Source organism: Haliotis asinina, chromosome 1, assembly GCF_037392515.1.
Source record: "Haliotis asinina isolate JCU_RB_2024 chromosome 1, JCU_Hal_asi_v2, whole genome shotgun sequence".
Lineage (NCBI taxonomy): Eukaryota > Metazoa > Mollusca > Gastropoda > Lepetellida > Haliotidae > Haliotis > Haliotis asinina.
Window position 1 is genome coordinate 73,605,930 of NC_090280.1, and position 16,258 is coordinate 73,622,187.

At 40.0% G+C, this 16,258-nt stretch overlaps 1 protein-coding gene across 3 annotated transcripts in view; it reads left to right on the forward strand.

The window, feature by feature from the left end:
- LOC137296961 (T-box transcription factor TBX2b-like) overlaps positions 1 to 16,258 on the forward strand; it is a 94,334-nt gene that overhangs the window by 45,075 nt on the left and 33,001 nt on the right. For 2 of the 3 annotated variants that reach the window (XM_067828893.1, XM_067828909.1), the window contains exon 1: positions 4,396 to 4,819. In XM_067828893.1, the coding sequence (XP_067684994.1) occupies positions 4,461 to 4,819 (359 nt within the window). In that variant the 5' untranslated portion in view covers positions 4,396 to 4,460. Of the gene's footprint in view, positions 1 to 4,395; positions 4,820 to 16,258 lie in introns of those variants that run through there. The other variant, XM_067828901.1, reaches the window with a different exon arrangement.

Sequence of the window (16,258 nt, forward strand, 5' to 3'; positions counted from 1 at the left end):
CAAGATGTCAAACAAGGGCGGCGCTCGAGTGTTTATCACAGGCTCTTGTACGTACTCAATAATCCGTATAATCGTTAATAAGTCTGAAGATAAGTAAATTAGTAACGCGGCGGAAATTTAGGTCTTATGCCGAATCGGTGCCTATGTGTCTGTGCCCTCCTTGCCTTCAGCGCCGTGTGCATATCACCATTTGACACGTACAAAAATCGCTTTCTCTCCGTAAAAGTGTGAATTTCATCGAGTCATGCTGACAAGTATTAGAGCCACAATGTCTACCTATCAGTGCATGTGTTTATCTGGACGATCTATTATGATCTTTTTTTCTTCTTTTTTTTTTGTCATGGGTCGATTAAGCGTAGACTTTTGAAAGTGGGTGTGAATTATGTTCTATTTTATAGTGTGACTTCAATCTGCTGGAAGCTATTTTACTACTCTATTTTCGTGTGTATTCGACATTTTTAAAAATCGAGGATTTTGTCGTTGTTCTACATCTTAAATATTTATTGCAGCGTGTACATTCTGTAGAGTAATCAGAAATGGTATATCCGCCAATGATTTTACTTTATTCATAGCGGATTATCTGTGAAAATATCCATGCAAAAGTCTGGTTTACAATAAAATACTGCTGTTTAAAACAAAAAGTTATTAAGAAAATAAACACTAAGCACTAACAAAATGTAGCAAAAAACACAATGTATAGCCTGTTTATTTACCTTTAAGGCCCGTATTCGCAACAACAGACCTACATCCGTAACAACATATCCGTACCCGTAACATCGGATCCTACGCGTCTCATTAGCGATCACTATCGCCCTTATCCCACGTCTTACGCCAACAATCGACAGTGAAACGGGGCTATTTACTTTCGTGAGACCCTGGTCGAGCTGCCTCCCCATTGAGAAACCCTGACGCCAAAGTAATTTATGGTGGAATGGGTGAAAGTGGTCCTAGCCGGTGACATTGTCAGTAATAATAAATTCTCCCCCATCGAACTTGTCTGTAAGTAGCAAGTACTGCAGTTAAGTGGTCGCGAGACCCTCGGATTGTACGACCCCACGATCAGAGTTTGGGCTTCTCGAGGGGAGAGGCAGTCGTTTTCAGTGTGTATTGTCGTGCGTTTTAGTGCGGGATGGTGTTTTGTTTTTGTTTCAAGGGTGCTTGAGAAAGCTGGTCGCACCCGCCCAAACGCATCATGTCCATTTCTAGCATTCCAGTTTTTACTGGTATTGTTTCACTTGGCTTTCCAAAGCGAACGCCTTTCTGTTCACATGCTCTTTAAAAATTAGTACAACCCAAACGTATAATTTTGTCTGAAACGAAATAAAATTTAACAAAGATATTAGCCAGTGTTTATGAATAGTCCGCTGATTACTGTATTATTTCCTTCCGGAGAAAGATATTTACTGCAACTTCAGAAAGATTAAGAAAAAAACCCGATATTACAGAGATTTGTGAGTAATATTTGATTGCATGTTCAGCATTTGCCTTAATCTAACCGATACCGTTGTCTTGGGGTGCAGTGGTATGAGTGCAGGAAGACTCGAACTCTACTACCCTTAAATAATACTTCTAGTTAAAGTGTGGTGCAACTTTCAAATCGATTTAAACCATAAATGATAAACTTACTCAGTGCTGTTGTCCACAATGGTGCTTATATCATTCTTATCATCAAAACGTCCAACAAATATATTCATGGGAGTATGAATGGTGAGGGTATGTAAATATGCGTTTCCTGTAAGAATGTATTAACTGTTAACCACATCAGGATCCTGTTCTCATGTTCAGAAGACGTAGTAACGAAATGGACACGTCTGTCTGATATCAAATAATTTGTGAAATGATTAGATCACGCTCATCATCATATGAAATTGACAGAACCTGGATTACACACAATTTGCGCACTTCGAAGACCATTCCTGATAAGACAGTCACGTGGGTTGTTAGTTTGACTCGTGTCGGGGCTGCTAATAATCAAGATGGGATACTGACCGAATGCTGTCGATTTGTTGGATTGTACGTGCTTCAGTCTGTTGTACAGTAATAACACAGTTTTTGTTAACGAATTCTATGTATGGTGTGTAAGTAACTGTAATCTTTGTAACACAATACTGTTTCGATCGTATATATTATAAATCCATATCATAGGAACAAATAACTTAAAAGTACATTTTTTCCCAACCATCATCTGTTGTATAGATAGAGCCATGTTCTGCCCCATGCATATATTCCATTCTACACATACTACAGTGTTCTATTCAAAACACAGGCATGCATATATTCTCATACACGTATTTCCCACTTCACAGTCACATGCATACAATCCCATATACACCTCATGCACATATCCGTACAAAGTTTCCAATATATATTCCGCTCTGCACAGCAGATGTATACACACCCTCTACACACTCGTGGGCGTCATTCTCAGACACCATCACGCACCAAACGTTCGTCATCTGGTGTTGTGATACATTCACCACACACACACACACACACACACACACACACACACACACACACACACACACACACACACACACACACACACACACACACACACACACACACACACACACACACACACACACACACACACACACACACACACACACACACACACACACACACACACACACACACACACACAACCCCACGTCATTTCACTATTTGGGTTACTTCTTGGTTACATCCATCCTCTCTCAATTTCATTTTCTCAACATCAGTTGGTTCCATGCATGTATCATCACGTATCATGTCTAGTCGAGTGTACAAATTACGTTTCTTTCATTTTCTTATAAATACGTTTTCTACTACACATACTCTCTCCCCGAAATATCTTTCTCTCTCATCCCTCCCCCATGCCGGCTTATCTCCAAATGATGTCATATGTAGCGGAGTTGCCAAAGAGCGTTACACCACTAAATCCGACAACATTCCCACTACATATTTCGGCCTTGACAATTGTGCATTCAGGCCTAGACGAGCGGCGCCGGACAGATTCGACCTGGGCTCACAGCGGTCCGTGTTAGCTGGCGACCACGGGGCTAGCACCTTGAACGCTTAGAGGCTACTTATTAATTACTCTTCTCTTACATTGCAACTTGTCGAGCAAGCCGTGTGTATAGCTGATTGGTCTTTGGTAGGTTTCGCTCAGTTAAATGTCACTTAAGTGTTATTATAGGCCCGAGAGCTGGCGCTCGTAAATAAACAAAGTTATCTGGGAATCTGTCCAGGCTCTGTATAAAGTCATCTGGAGGGCGATCAACGTGAATGTAGAGGACTATAGTGGGCGAAATCGACAGGCAGGTATTGCATGTTAGACTGCGGTATCGAATGACAGTTTAGGATGTCGATTTCGTTGATGGGAATGTCAGTTTAGATAAAGTACGACGCCGGTTAGCATGTCGGAAGACTAATCTCCCGTAATACACATCCTGCTTTAGAGCCTAATTGGCCGATAAATGACTAAATGGCCACCCAGTTTCTTATCGTCAACAACTGGACAAATAAATATAATATTTCAAAGAATATGTCACAGATCTGACATATTGCCCCCTTAAAACAACGCCGACTGGCCTACGATATAGGAAACAGAATGTCGGCGAGCAGCGTGTTTGCGCTGTGACGACGCGGCCCGGTATAAACACCACGAACAACTTCGGGACAGCGTGCCGGAGGGCGTGACGTCACAGCCTTGGCGCCAGGCGTACTTACGAGACTAAGTTAGGCTGGAATTTGAAAACAGCAAATCATGCTACAGCGAGTCGCGGACCCTCTCTCGCCCGACTGCCTCAGTCGGCGATTGATGGCTGGGGTTGAAAGGGAATCCGCGGGTTGAGCGAAACCCTACTGAACAAGGGGTTGTGTGTACATTCGCGTTATGCTAGAGACATCCAAACATTAGCGGGCGACAGGAGATCTACACATACACTGAAATCGATATCTGACAGTTAACCACGATATTCACACCTCCACCTGTCACTCAAACTCGAAGGCGGGGCTTGATGCGAGAAATTGACTTCCGACGAATTCGCTCGATTTTTCTCAGTGTACACGCTGCACTGAATTCAGAGTGACGGATCATTCTTAGTATGCCAGAAGGAATCAGTAAACTTATTGTCTGCCTCAATATTTTGTAAAACAGAAAGGTCTGACAGCGTTTATTCCGTGTGAAGGTTCCCGTCGCAGTTGGCATGTCACCCTACAGCACAATTTGACATGAGAGCGGAGAGTGCAGCGACACCTCTTTGTGAGTCTAGTAACATGTGTACTTGTCAAAACCACGCCCCGCTCGTTAAATGATTGGTTGAGAGGCTGATACCGCGGCCAATCGGCGGCGCCCTTTCGCCGCTGAACAATGCTGAGCATAATGCATGTGTAATACCGGCGATGGGCCACAGGCTAGAGAGATCACATAACCCACTACATGTAGCCTTAGCCGTAGGTTTAGTATCCCGCTCATGATTTTGCCGGACACAGCAAAGAACTCAATCATGGCGTACAATCCCTTTCTAATTCACAGACCCATGGATTACGCGATGGGCTCTCTCCTCTCACAGTCGCCGTTCCTCCCAACGATGACGATACAGCACCCTGGGCTGGCGGCCTCCTTGCTTCCAAAGCTCCAGCACGGGCTTGGGCGTGGTCCCATGACCCCCTCGGACATGATGCCACCCCACGACCCCTTCAGACCCCTCCGTGGGATGGAACCCCCCGACATTGAGGTCAACGATGACCCCAAAGTAGAGCTAGAAAGCAAAGAATTGTGGGAGAGCTTCCACAAACTCGGCACGGAGATGGTGATAACAAAATCTGGCAGGTAGGTGATATTAATCCGCTATTGACAGCATATCTGCACATTTCCCACAGAACAGAGGATGAAATTGACAAGACACTTACACATTCTGCTGACATATACACCAATAAAGAATACCTTTCTATCTGGTTGGATACACTACAGCGGGAAGACTAATTACGATGGAACAAATGGGATAATATTATTCACTGTAGTGTTTAGCCAGCGGTACGTGCGATATTGATTCCCCGTCGATGTATTATGTACATCACTATATGGAAGCGATGAATGTAAAACGCGCTGTTATATTAACTAAGTGCAACACTTCACTTGGAAGTAAGCAATTGAAATATCACATGTGGAAATAAATACCTACTTTGTGGCAATAATATTAAAAATTACTTCCCCAACCTACCATTCCGTTATTTATCCTAAGTTTTTTTAATGCACTATAGTCTACAGAGAAGACACATTTCATTTGCAGATGCCCAATATATTTTGATGATCTTGCAATGAAATATATATGTTAAAGGTTATTAACTGGTGTAAGTGTTGTAGTGAATTATTTGAAGCACATGGTATTGATGCTTACATTGTAATGTGGTATTACTAAGAAGCGATCTTTTTGTGAAGAGATTGTCTGGAGACAGTGGGACAGATTCCACTTTACAAAATTAATCTGTCATTGTGATCTATCGAAATGTTAAACCCTTGTCATTACATAGTATAATCATGATAATGTATTCTTAGCTTAATCATCATTCGTACAGACAATGCTGGTTGTATGAAACGAATATTCCACAGCTCGTCATCTGAACAGGTGCCTCGGCAGTTAACCTCTCAAAAGGAATAAACACTGTAATTAACATGCTTGAAATATACATCAAACCGTGCTGATTTCTGCGGAACAACAACATTTATATCAGATCATACTGTGGCTGTCTTGTTCATTGTTGTGTAATTGACACGAAGTCTGTCACCCACTGACATACAAGAACATATCTGTTTAGACTGAAATTAAACAGGCATACTCACTTGCAAATAGTAATTTGGTGCGGATGGCTTCGCGTGACGTGTTTTGCTCTATACACTTTCAGTATAAAATGAACAACACATTCACCCTTTTAAGTGCACACTTGGTGGTGATATGAACAAGTGTCAATTTCATGATATGGAGTCTGCATGATTTATGGCCTCTGATGCTCAATATAGGATAATTAACGTAACGCACCCTAAACATTTCTAAAATTTTCAAGCACATTATAAGGAACACTTCAACAGGTTTATGTTGAAATTTTGCACGGGACAATGCCACTGTCTGTCCTAAATAGCACATTTGTTTTGATGGATGCCACAAAGTAATCATTTTGCACAAACTGATATTTAGTTTTAAAAGGTAGGGATAGTATTATCTCTAAATCCAACTACTTGCAATGGAATCATTTACCATGCATGCTCCATGCATGGTCTCTAAACGTTTTCCATTTTGTTGTCACGAATTTTATACTTTCCAAAATAGTTATGTGTATGAACAATGTCACATTCACACATTATGCTTATCGATTAATGACTATATATAAGAGAACAAATCCAGACATTTCCGAGAAGGAACACAGAATGCAATAGATTAAAGCCTGTCAAATATTTTGTTATTGATTCTATACAAACGAAATACCCTTTACATGTAAACAATGATTTGACCTGATTTGTACAGTAACAGCTATCTTGACTATCCTGAAATGATGATAGGTTTAATCAGTTATTTCCTTTCTTGGATAAACAATCGTCAACACTTACAGTGTCAAGGTCTATTTAGTTATCAAATAAACCAACAAGGTTTTTTTTTAAAAAAATCGATTATGAAATAACTTGGATTTCCTTTCTAATGATTTCGCCAAGTGATATATGTAACGTTTTCTATATATGTTGTATACTTAAATTTGCCATTGACTACTCAAATGGTCCTAGTTTCCATAAACCACCTCGTCCCAACATTATCTCCTTGTTTTACAATATGAGTTATTTCAACATGCCCTAACAAATGCCATTTTTACATATATCTGAGATTCTTTGGTCCCTTGGTTTGTAGTAAAATACTTGTATGATACTTTCTTGTTTTCTCGTCGTTTCGGTCCATCACCTGTCTGTCTCGATTTCTCCCTAGTCTCATCATAACACTGTAAATCACTTATTTGTCTTGTAAGTTATTGAACTAAAATGTACACATAATTAACGGTAAATTACATGTGACAAACGGCATTGACAACATCATACAAAGGGCACTTTGACGAAGAAATATACAAAGGATCCCGTGTTTATTTTGAGTTGTTGTTTTTGAGCGGGTCAATAAGTGTAAACAATCTATACAAGTCTAACAGACTTGCATCTTGTTTTAAACGAGCCTCGCGTGGAAGAGCAGCGTTCGAATATAATGCATTCACATCTAAGATCCTTCTTATTAAGCGTGTCTCTTATATATGCGTTCTGATAACTACTGATGTGTATCATAATCATATGACATCCATTGTTATTGTTTGTCATAAACAATATTTTACCTGTTTAAACATGTTTATCGTTACACAGAGTCTGGAAAGTATCGAAAACTAATATCCTCACAACACTATTCACAATAATATCTTAAAATGGAATTCAAAGTTTTGACGACAGGAATTTGAATTCCTGTTTCAAGTTTATTAGTTTGAAATCGAGTAGTTTAATGGTGTTTATGTCAGTATTTGTATCAGGTAGAGAACATTGAATTCCTTACACAATGCCTTTTATATACAAAAGCGTACATTAATTTGATTCAAGGACATACTAGCTGCTGCTACACGTATTAATGTGCCACATCCCAATACATTGATTTTTAATGAAAACGTCATTGTATTATACACGGAAGTAGATTAGTCTTGCTGATCCACGTGCAGTGCAGTTAGACACTGTGCTCTGAAGGTAGTGTATTGAAATAAAACCTGATGTAGATGATAAGGTGCTACATTTACAAGTCAAGTGTACAAGTTGTGAATACACGCGGCGATAGTGAAATAGAACCGCCTTAATTTTTGGCACACAAATATTTCTCTATTTCCTTTTGTTTGCTGTTCCACGATTGAATTGTTATCACATTTCTGTGCAAATTCACCAACTACTCGTATTCCAGGTTGTCAGTGATTGGTTTAACGAGAGTAATCCTCTAAACAAATCCGGTTTCGTTTCACATATAATCTTGTAGTTAATTTGTCCAATCCCCCCCCCCCCCGCCTCTCTCTGTGTCGCTCTCTCTCTCTGTCTGTCTGTCTCTCTCTCTCTCATATGTTATCTGTGAATGTCTGTCAGTAAACGTTTATGATACAGTCTTAAAGTTCTAATCAAGGAATGCTGTCCGTTGTATTTAACTACCATCTGTCAGTGTGTGCGCGAAGCGCCCTCATTCCAGTACAATATGTACATAAGCATATCCTGCCTACGTATGCTTTCACCTATGGTTGAAATTACAGGATTTGTATTGTCACAATCTCTTGAACGTAAATCCAAAATCATTTACAACAGAAAGGTATTTTCACAACATCGGGTTTTTTTTTTTGCTCCCTTGAAACACTTCTTCCTGTGTCATTGTCGAGTGTGACGAAATCAGATTCATAGTGTAGTTTAGTCTGACTAGTAGTTCAAGTATTTGTCATCTAATATGTGCTTTAAGCATAACCGTACGAATAACAACAAAATACAATTAATGTCTTTTCAATAACATCTTAAGACAGGAGTCCATTTGAAATACGGGGCACCTATTCCCAGAAATTGACAACGACATGTGACACATTTCAGAAGATTACAGCTTTCAATGATACACGTGTCTTAATGCAGGTACCGATTCGGGAATCACAGTTTGATACAAAGATGCGGATTGCCACTCCGTTTCACGACTGAGCACGATTTTCTGTATCACTAGCTATTAATTTTCATTCGAAGCGGTTACAATATACTTTTTTCAATCAGTATGATGAAATGAAAGAAAACCGCACGGGTTTGATATGAACACCTGTGTTAAGCGTGTGGTGACATGCTCGAACGAAAGTTTTCTCCAACCATCACACGCTTGTTTGAAATATATTACCAATTGATGTCTGTTTCATCTGTGACGCAGGAAATATATTCATAACAATAAACCCACCATTCGTTTGTATATTGATTTTCTTTGTTTAATTCCACGCAAATTTGAATATATGGTTTTAATGCTCGATTATTTTTACTTAACGGAACTTGACTTCGGTTTGATGTAAGTATTATTGAAACAAGTTCGGTGCTATTGATGACAATGAACATAACCAGAAGCGTGAAGGAATCCCTAGGCATATCGTAGTCAGTCATTCTGCACTCAGTCCCTCTTGTTCAAATTATACAACAGATGAGTCACCAGCACCAGATAAAAAATAAAATCAATTTAAAAATGAAATAATTTATCCTAATGACAGCAGGTCAGTTTTATAATGTCGGAGAGGAATTTGAAATATTTCTGATCTTATTATGTCAGTGATAGCTGGGGGTATTGTTTTATGCTGTATTGTATAATATTTGGGGTTTGTCAACTTCAGTGGACAAAGATGGTGTGGTCTCTATGTTTACTGCTTCAGCAGCAGTGTATCCACGAAACGCTTGTACACTGGAACTATTGATGACAAATACATCTAGAGTCACATTTATATCTGCATATATTGCTATCACTCAAGGACAATATTGTACGATACATGGTACAGAGCAAATATTTGCTATAAAAAATGAGTTGTTGGGAATTCCAGTAGAATATAGCGATGCTCCTGATATTAGCGGTAAGGTCTCCGAGATGCAGATCTGTATGTTGGATTTAGTTATGGGAAAGGATTTCTTCACAGAGGGTATCGAATTGACACTGCTTTAACCATTTCTCCAAGACAAATGGCTGTGGCGCCAATAAAGCTTAATATGTCAATATCCAATTCAGAACGTTCAGCATATATTGTCATTTCTTTTCATGAGGAACTCAGGATCCACCATTTTTGCAAAGAAGGTTTTGTGCATAGCATTTGTAATTATATTCTTAGCTGTATGCAAGATGACATCCAGAGATTATACCTTCTTCCTGAAAGTACGTATAACAGAGCAACTTTAGGCCACGACGAGCACTGCGGAGAACTGATTCTTTGGTTCAAGCAAGCCTAAACAATATCAGAGTTTCAGTTCAACAGAGATCTCTTTAGAATGCAAAACTCTTTCTTCCCGTTCCTCACATGAACATCGTTCAGTTTTAGTTTACCGATCATTGCAGAGTTGGGTCATACCTCTCGCCAGGATTTGTGGACGTTTGTGGAAAACTACTGATCATGCTTGAAGTAATGTAGTCCTGGGTGTAGGCCTTGTCTAATCCTAGTTTTGCTTACACTGCATCAGTCCTAGTCTGGAATACTCACGGTGGGGAGTACGTGGTTGCATGTTTTAAGAGCAACGGTTTCAGGCACTACAGAACTTTGATCACCCCTGTTCCCTGATGCTGTCGTGGTGTCAGATTTGAAACCATCTAATTACAATTAAGGCTGAGCTTGAGATATTCAGACACTAAGTCTATCACAACCTGTTTGACAAATACAATCGAATGATATCGGTAGCTTAAACAGGCTTCCATTGCTTACAATATATACTCGAATGTATTTATTCGTTACAAAATCCTTCGTACGTTCATGCACAATGCAGTCATTCAGCCTCCCACCAACATTCATTTATCTTCCAGCATTCTCAGATAATTACGGGAACCGTAAGTTGGTAGTTGCAGCATTTCCGACTGAAAAGTCAAGATTAAATGTCTTTGAGATTAACTGCTGACTAAAAATTCAAATATTCCTTAGTTACCATCCATATATACTCGTTAATTTTCACAGCTTCAGGTATTATGCAAATTCAATAACAAACATTCATCTGTTTACCACACTATGAACTCAACCCCATATATTATATAAAAACGCTTATATTCTTGAATCTTTAAAAAAAACAATTATTCGTATGAGTTAACGCCACGAGCAAACGCACTTAATGAATTTATTCATATAACCCGCTCGCGGTCCTGAAATCAACATTGCTAACTATGATTGACACATCTGCTACAGCTGATGTCATAATTATCGGTGAAGCCATCGAAAGCCCAGTGACTGACACAAGACATCTGATTGGCAGAATACTTGTTAATTGCACGTTCAACGCGTGCAAAACGTGCTTTGTTTAGACAGGTCAACGTGTTGAGTTTATCGCCACCGATGACAGAGTTATGCAACCAAAGTTGCTAATGAGCTACTGTGTGATCTTTCTTTTGATGATATTTATTGATTAGCCTCCGCCATTGTTTCTGGGGCGGCAAGTCGATGTGATCTGCGTACAACGACACCACAGTTCGAACTGTCGATGACACTGTTTCGGTGTGTCTGGTGGCCCACTTATATCTTTTCCCAAGTGCACAGAGTGTTAAAGTATTGATTCCGGAAACGAAATACCACGTATTTTACTTACCGTAGCATATGTACCCCGTTACATGGATATGTCATTTCTATCACCGACGCAGTGTGTTTATAAATACCGTGGGACCCAGGGGCATTGCGGGGTTAATTAGTAAACTGACGTATCAGTTGATGAGGTCGCAGTGCAGTGAGTGAGTTAGATCAGAAGCATTACGACATTAGGGGAATAAAGGATTAGGGCCAAATGGGGAAACAACACGGGTGTTTCGGTAGACTAACGCTTAGTCTGTGAATATACACACGTTTGATAGCAGCAACACAAATCTATGTAAACTGAAAAGGAGTCCCGGCGAGACCAGGGATTCAGAACATGAAGCTGGGAAAATCTAGACTTGCTGTAGTTAGGGCTGAAGGAGGGATGGACCGCAGGGTTAAATGATGTGGTTCAGGGACTGTGAGGCAGACAGGTATTACAGCTGAGAGAGAGACAGACAGACAAGTAATACACCTGAGAAAGAAAAAAAGAAAGAGAGAGGTTGGAGCAATTTAAGAAAGGGAAGCCGAGGGTAGAAAATGGACGAACTAACTACAAGATGAAATGCGAGAGTTAGCTGAAGAGAGAGACAGACAAGTGATATATACAAAGAGGGAGAGTGGGAGAGATGGGGGGGCACTCAGTCACTAATAGAAACACCCCCACCCCCAATAAGTTTACGACATGATTACATGTGTAAATACCCCCATATGAGGAGAAAGTATATGTGGAGAAAGCTTTGCATGAGACAAAATGCATGATGAAACGTAAGCATGAGAACAACGCGAGTTAATTGTGTGAGCAGATATGTATGAGACAACATCGAGGTGTATGGTGCAAACATGCCTGAGGAAGAGGAGAGAGTGTGTATGCATGCTGTATCGTCAGGTCACTCACTCTCCGTGAACTCCATACAGGGATATCTCATAGACAAACGCAAGTCCTACTTCATAGTTACCGCTGATCGATGAGACTTCGCACTGACTCGGAGCTGTTTATGGGAATATATTTTTATCATTATCCTGTCGCAATATGATCTCATGATTGATTGATTTAAGTTGCAATTAACATCGCTGTCACAGCTGCGACTGCCAGTCAAACGTCTAGTACAATATATGACTTAATCCTTGGCCAGGAAGTCTTGTGAGAACAGCTATTGGCGGACACAGAGATAGGAAAACGGAAGCATCAACAGCCACTTTGTGATTTATAACAAAATTTGTGTCAGATATATCAAATTTTCGAAATATGTGACAAGACATTTTGTAGAGAGCAATAAATATGCAATGAAATTTATCAAGTCAAAGTTGAGATCTTTCCCCCTAAAGGTTGGAGCATTTTTCCAAAATGATCATTGTTTCTTGATAGTTTCAAGGATATTTTCCATGGCAATTACTGATGCTGACGGGTCAGGTCTTTGTGCCAGTGTCAATATACATCTTAGAATTATTTCATCGGGGTAGCCCAGTGGTTAAAGTTCCAGCGCTTCTCACCGACCCGTGTTCTATTCCCCATATGCACTCAACGTGTTAACCCTATCGTCTACTGTTCTGCGCCTTGATGTTACCGCGTTTACAAGTAAAGCATAACATTCATATTCATTCTAGCATTCAAATTGGTCATTTTAACTACCAGGGCAGATTTGTGTCAGTTTATTATTTTATCCACGTTCCTAAAACTTTAAACTATGTATCTACCATGTGCTACAAGCGTTTGGAACTACAGTGCCGATATAAAGCAAGTGACGCTCAGTCCCTTAATTCTCACTATCAATATTACGAGTATGTGTGTGTGTTGTGCCTGTGTGTGCATGTGCGTGAGTGCGCGCGCGCGTGTGTTGTGCGTGTGTTTTTTGTGGTTTTTTTTTGTGTGTATGAGGTTGATAGTCAGAAATATAATATTCATAAGATATAAAATGTTGATCGTAACAAATAAACGCATATAAACTGTAAAGGACCCCAAGTGAGTTGGTGGATTTGCTTCATTTAGGGCTTTGGCATCGCAGGGGACTGTGTGGAAGGAAAGGTATTCTGGTTCATGGATTGTGAGACAGACAAGTCACAATCCTACTATCCAATCAGACCCAAAAACAAAAATGGCCAAAGTCTAGAATATGTTGCAAGTCTAGATTACCACAATTTCAGTTGAAAATTAAGATTGTCTCTGGATTTCTTCGGATTATCTTTTTGAATTATAATTCGGGAACTATTTTCTTCTATAAAATATGTTAATTTTAGAGACTAGCTGTCAGTCTAGCCTAACCTGAACAGTGGTTGAACGACAGGTTTACTGGAAGACGAATGGCAGCGCGTTATATATATCTTCCTAGACTAAAATAGCTGTCTATATATAGTACATATTTACCGTAAATATATTACAGATTTATGTTTCGTATATGCAGCGAAATAATGAATTAAATGTGATTCTAACAGACGAAATTGTTATTATTTATCAGGAAAACAGATATGCCCATATATCACTTTCAAGAAGTGATATGTCCGAGGGCTTTTCGTGGCGGCCTCTAAAGTCTCGCGTGGGAGACGTTGCTTGCAGATACTGTCATAATATTTTCATAAGCGATTATAACCACATGTGCAGCTATGACAAGACCCCTCTTAGACTAAACAACGATGTAAGATGGCGTACACGTGACATCATCGCTTCAGGAGCTCACTGTAATCAGGCTGATAAATTGTCCTCTATAACCCACGCCAAATATGCAACAACATTGGAATGTGAGACTGAACGCGACAAGTTGCGTCCAAGGCTAAAGTTTGTAGCATTGAGAGATGTGTTGTGTGGAGAGAGGTGGAGAAGATGTAGGGGTGGGGGTGGGAAGAGGGAGGGGGGGGGGGGGAGTGAAGGTGGAAGGGAAGGAGGCGTTTGACGAATGGGATGTTTGTTGTGGTACACATACTTGATAGTAAATTTATATGTGTGAGATCATCTGCTGTTACTACTACTACTACTACTGCTGCTGCTGCTGCTGCTGCTGCTGCTACTACTACTACTACTACTAAAGTAATGATGCTAAATATTTGCAACTAACTGTAAAAACAAATTATCAATACTACTGCTACAACACCAACCGCCACCACTACTATTACTACTACCACTGTTGCTCAACGAATTGTGAAAATACTCCGACTACTACACCTGCTCCTCCTCCTCCTCTTCCTACTACTACTACTACTACTACTACTACTACTACTACTAGTAGTAGTAGTAGTAGTAGTAGCAGCACCGTTAATACCACCACTTGTACTGTTATGGATGGTATAATTATGATAATAATCAAGTACTGATGGCGCTGATAGTAGTATCAGTACCACCCATAGTAGTATCAGTATCACAGGCATATATATCCAATAGATCAGTGTAACATGTTATGTTAATACAGTGAAAAAAATGAATTATTTACGCTTCACAAAATAATATTACTTGTGCGGTTTTGATTACATTGATTCATGGGGCGAGAATGTCAGTATGAATATATGTAACAATGGTAGGATTTGTATTTACGACATTATTGTTTCATCGGCAGTATTTGTTCTTACGGTGTTCGTTTTATTCCGTGTAGCAGTATTGAATCACGTGGTTTGGTGGCAGTATTAAGTCATGTACAGTCAGCTACAGTATTGATCTAGACAGTGGCAGCTACAGTATTAATTCATGTTGTGTGATGACAAGTGTTTGTTCATGTGGTGACAGTGGCAGTTTTAAACCATGTGGTAGTGTCAGTATTAATTCATGTGGCACTGTCATTACTGATTCATGTGGCAATGGCAGTATAAATTCATACAGAGGCAACTTCAGTATTACTTCGTGTGGCACTGTCATTATTGATTCATGTGGCACTGTCACTATTGATTCATGTGACACTGTCACTATTGATTCATATGGCGCCGTCACTGTTAATTCATGTGGCGATGACAGTCTTAATTCACGTGGCAGTGACAGTTTAAATGCACAGATAGACAGCTTCAGTGTTATTCGTGCGGGGTGATGGCAGTACTGCTCCTTGTGTTAGTGAGGCATTGGTTCATGGGAGTCTTTGTTTTAGCGTTGACAACAACGTTCACTCACGGATGATGATAGCCTGTCTCACACTCCCAGAACCACATTACATTCCCTGCAGACCAGCCCTCCTTGCAATGCTAAAACCCAAATTGAAGCAAGTCAATATTTCCCCAGGTCAGGGATTTGAATCTCTGGTCTCCCTGGGGTCTCCTTTTCAATATAAATGGGTTTATTATTTAAAATCAAATTCATATGTATTCAGAGGCTACGCATTCGTCTAGGATGATGACGACATTGCATAGCCGGTGATGGTGATGGTAGACAATGAAATCGCTGTTTTACTGACCTTTGATATAGACATTTATATCTGTCTGTATATCATATATCATTTTATCAATTTCATGAGCGAAGCAGCAATGACGTTATGTCAGAGATGACACATCAACACACATTTCACATCCACATATCAGTTGCTTATCAACACTATTGATTACAGCTCCAACAAACACCAAATCAAAACCTGCACATTCGTACAGATGAGAGTGAAAGTGTCACAACGGTAACACAACCGCACCTGTCATTGTGTACTATAACCGTTATCACCCCTCTGTGAAATCCGACCCCACCAGTGTGTAATAGACCATATACACCCTAAGCTTCTCAACATGACCCACGTGAAATGTACAAGCAGTGTCAATTTCTTTCACGCAATAAACAAGCAAGACATGTACATCCCGCCTCCTCCACCATTTGGTACTCATTTTGAGCTATTATCGGTATCGTTGTTATGATAATGTTACCCGCTCCCCACAAGATCTGTTATCAGTAATCTTTGACACTTATTAAGTTAATCAGCGCGTGCTTGCCGTGACGGGAACGGGGCTACTCGAGTAATTATTTATTACGCCGTAACATAGCCGTGACGTAACGACA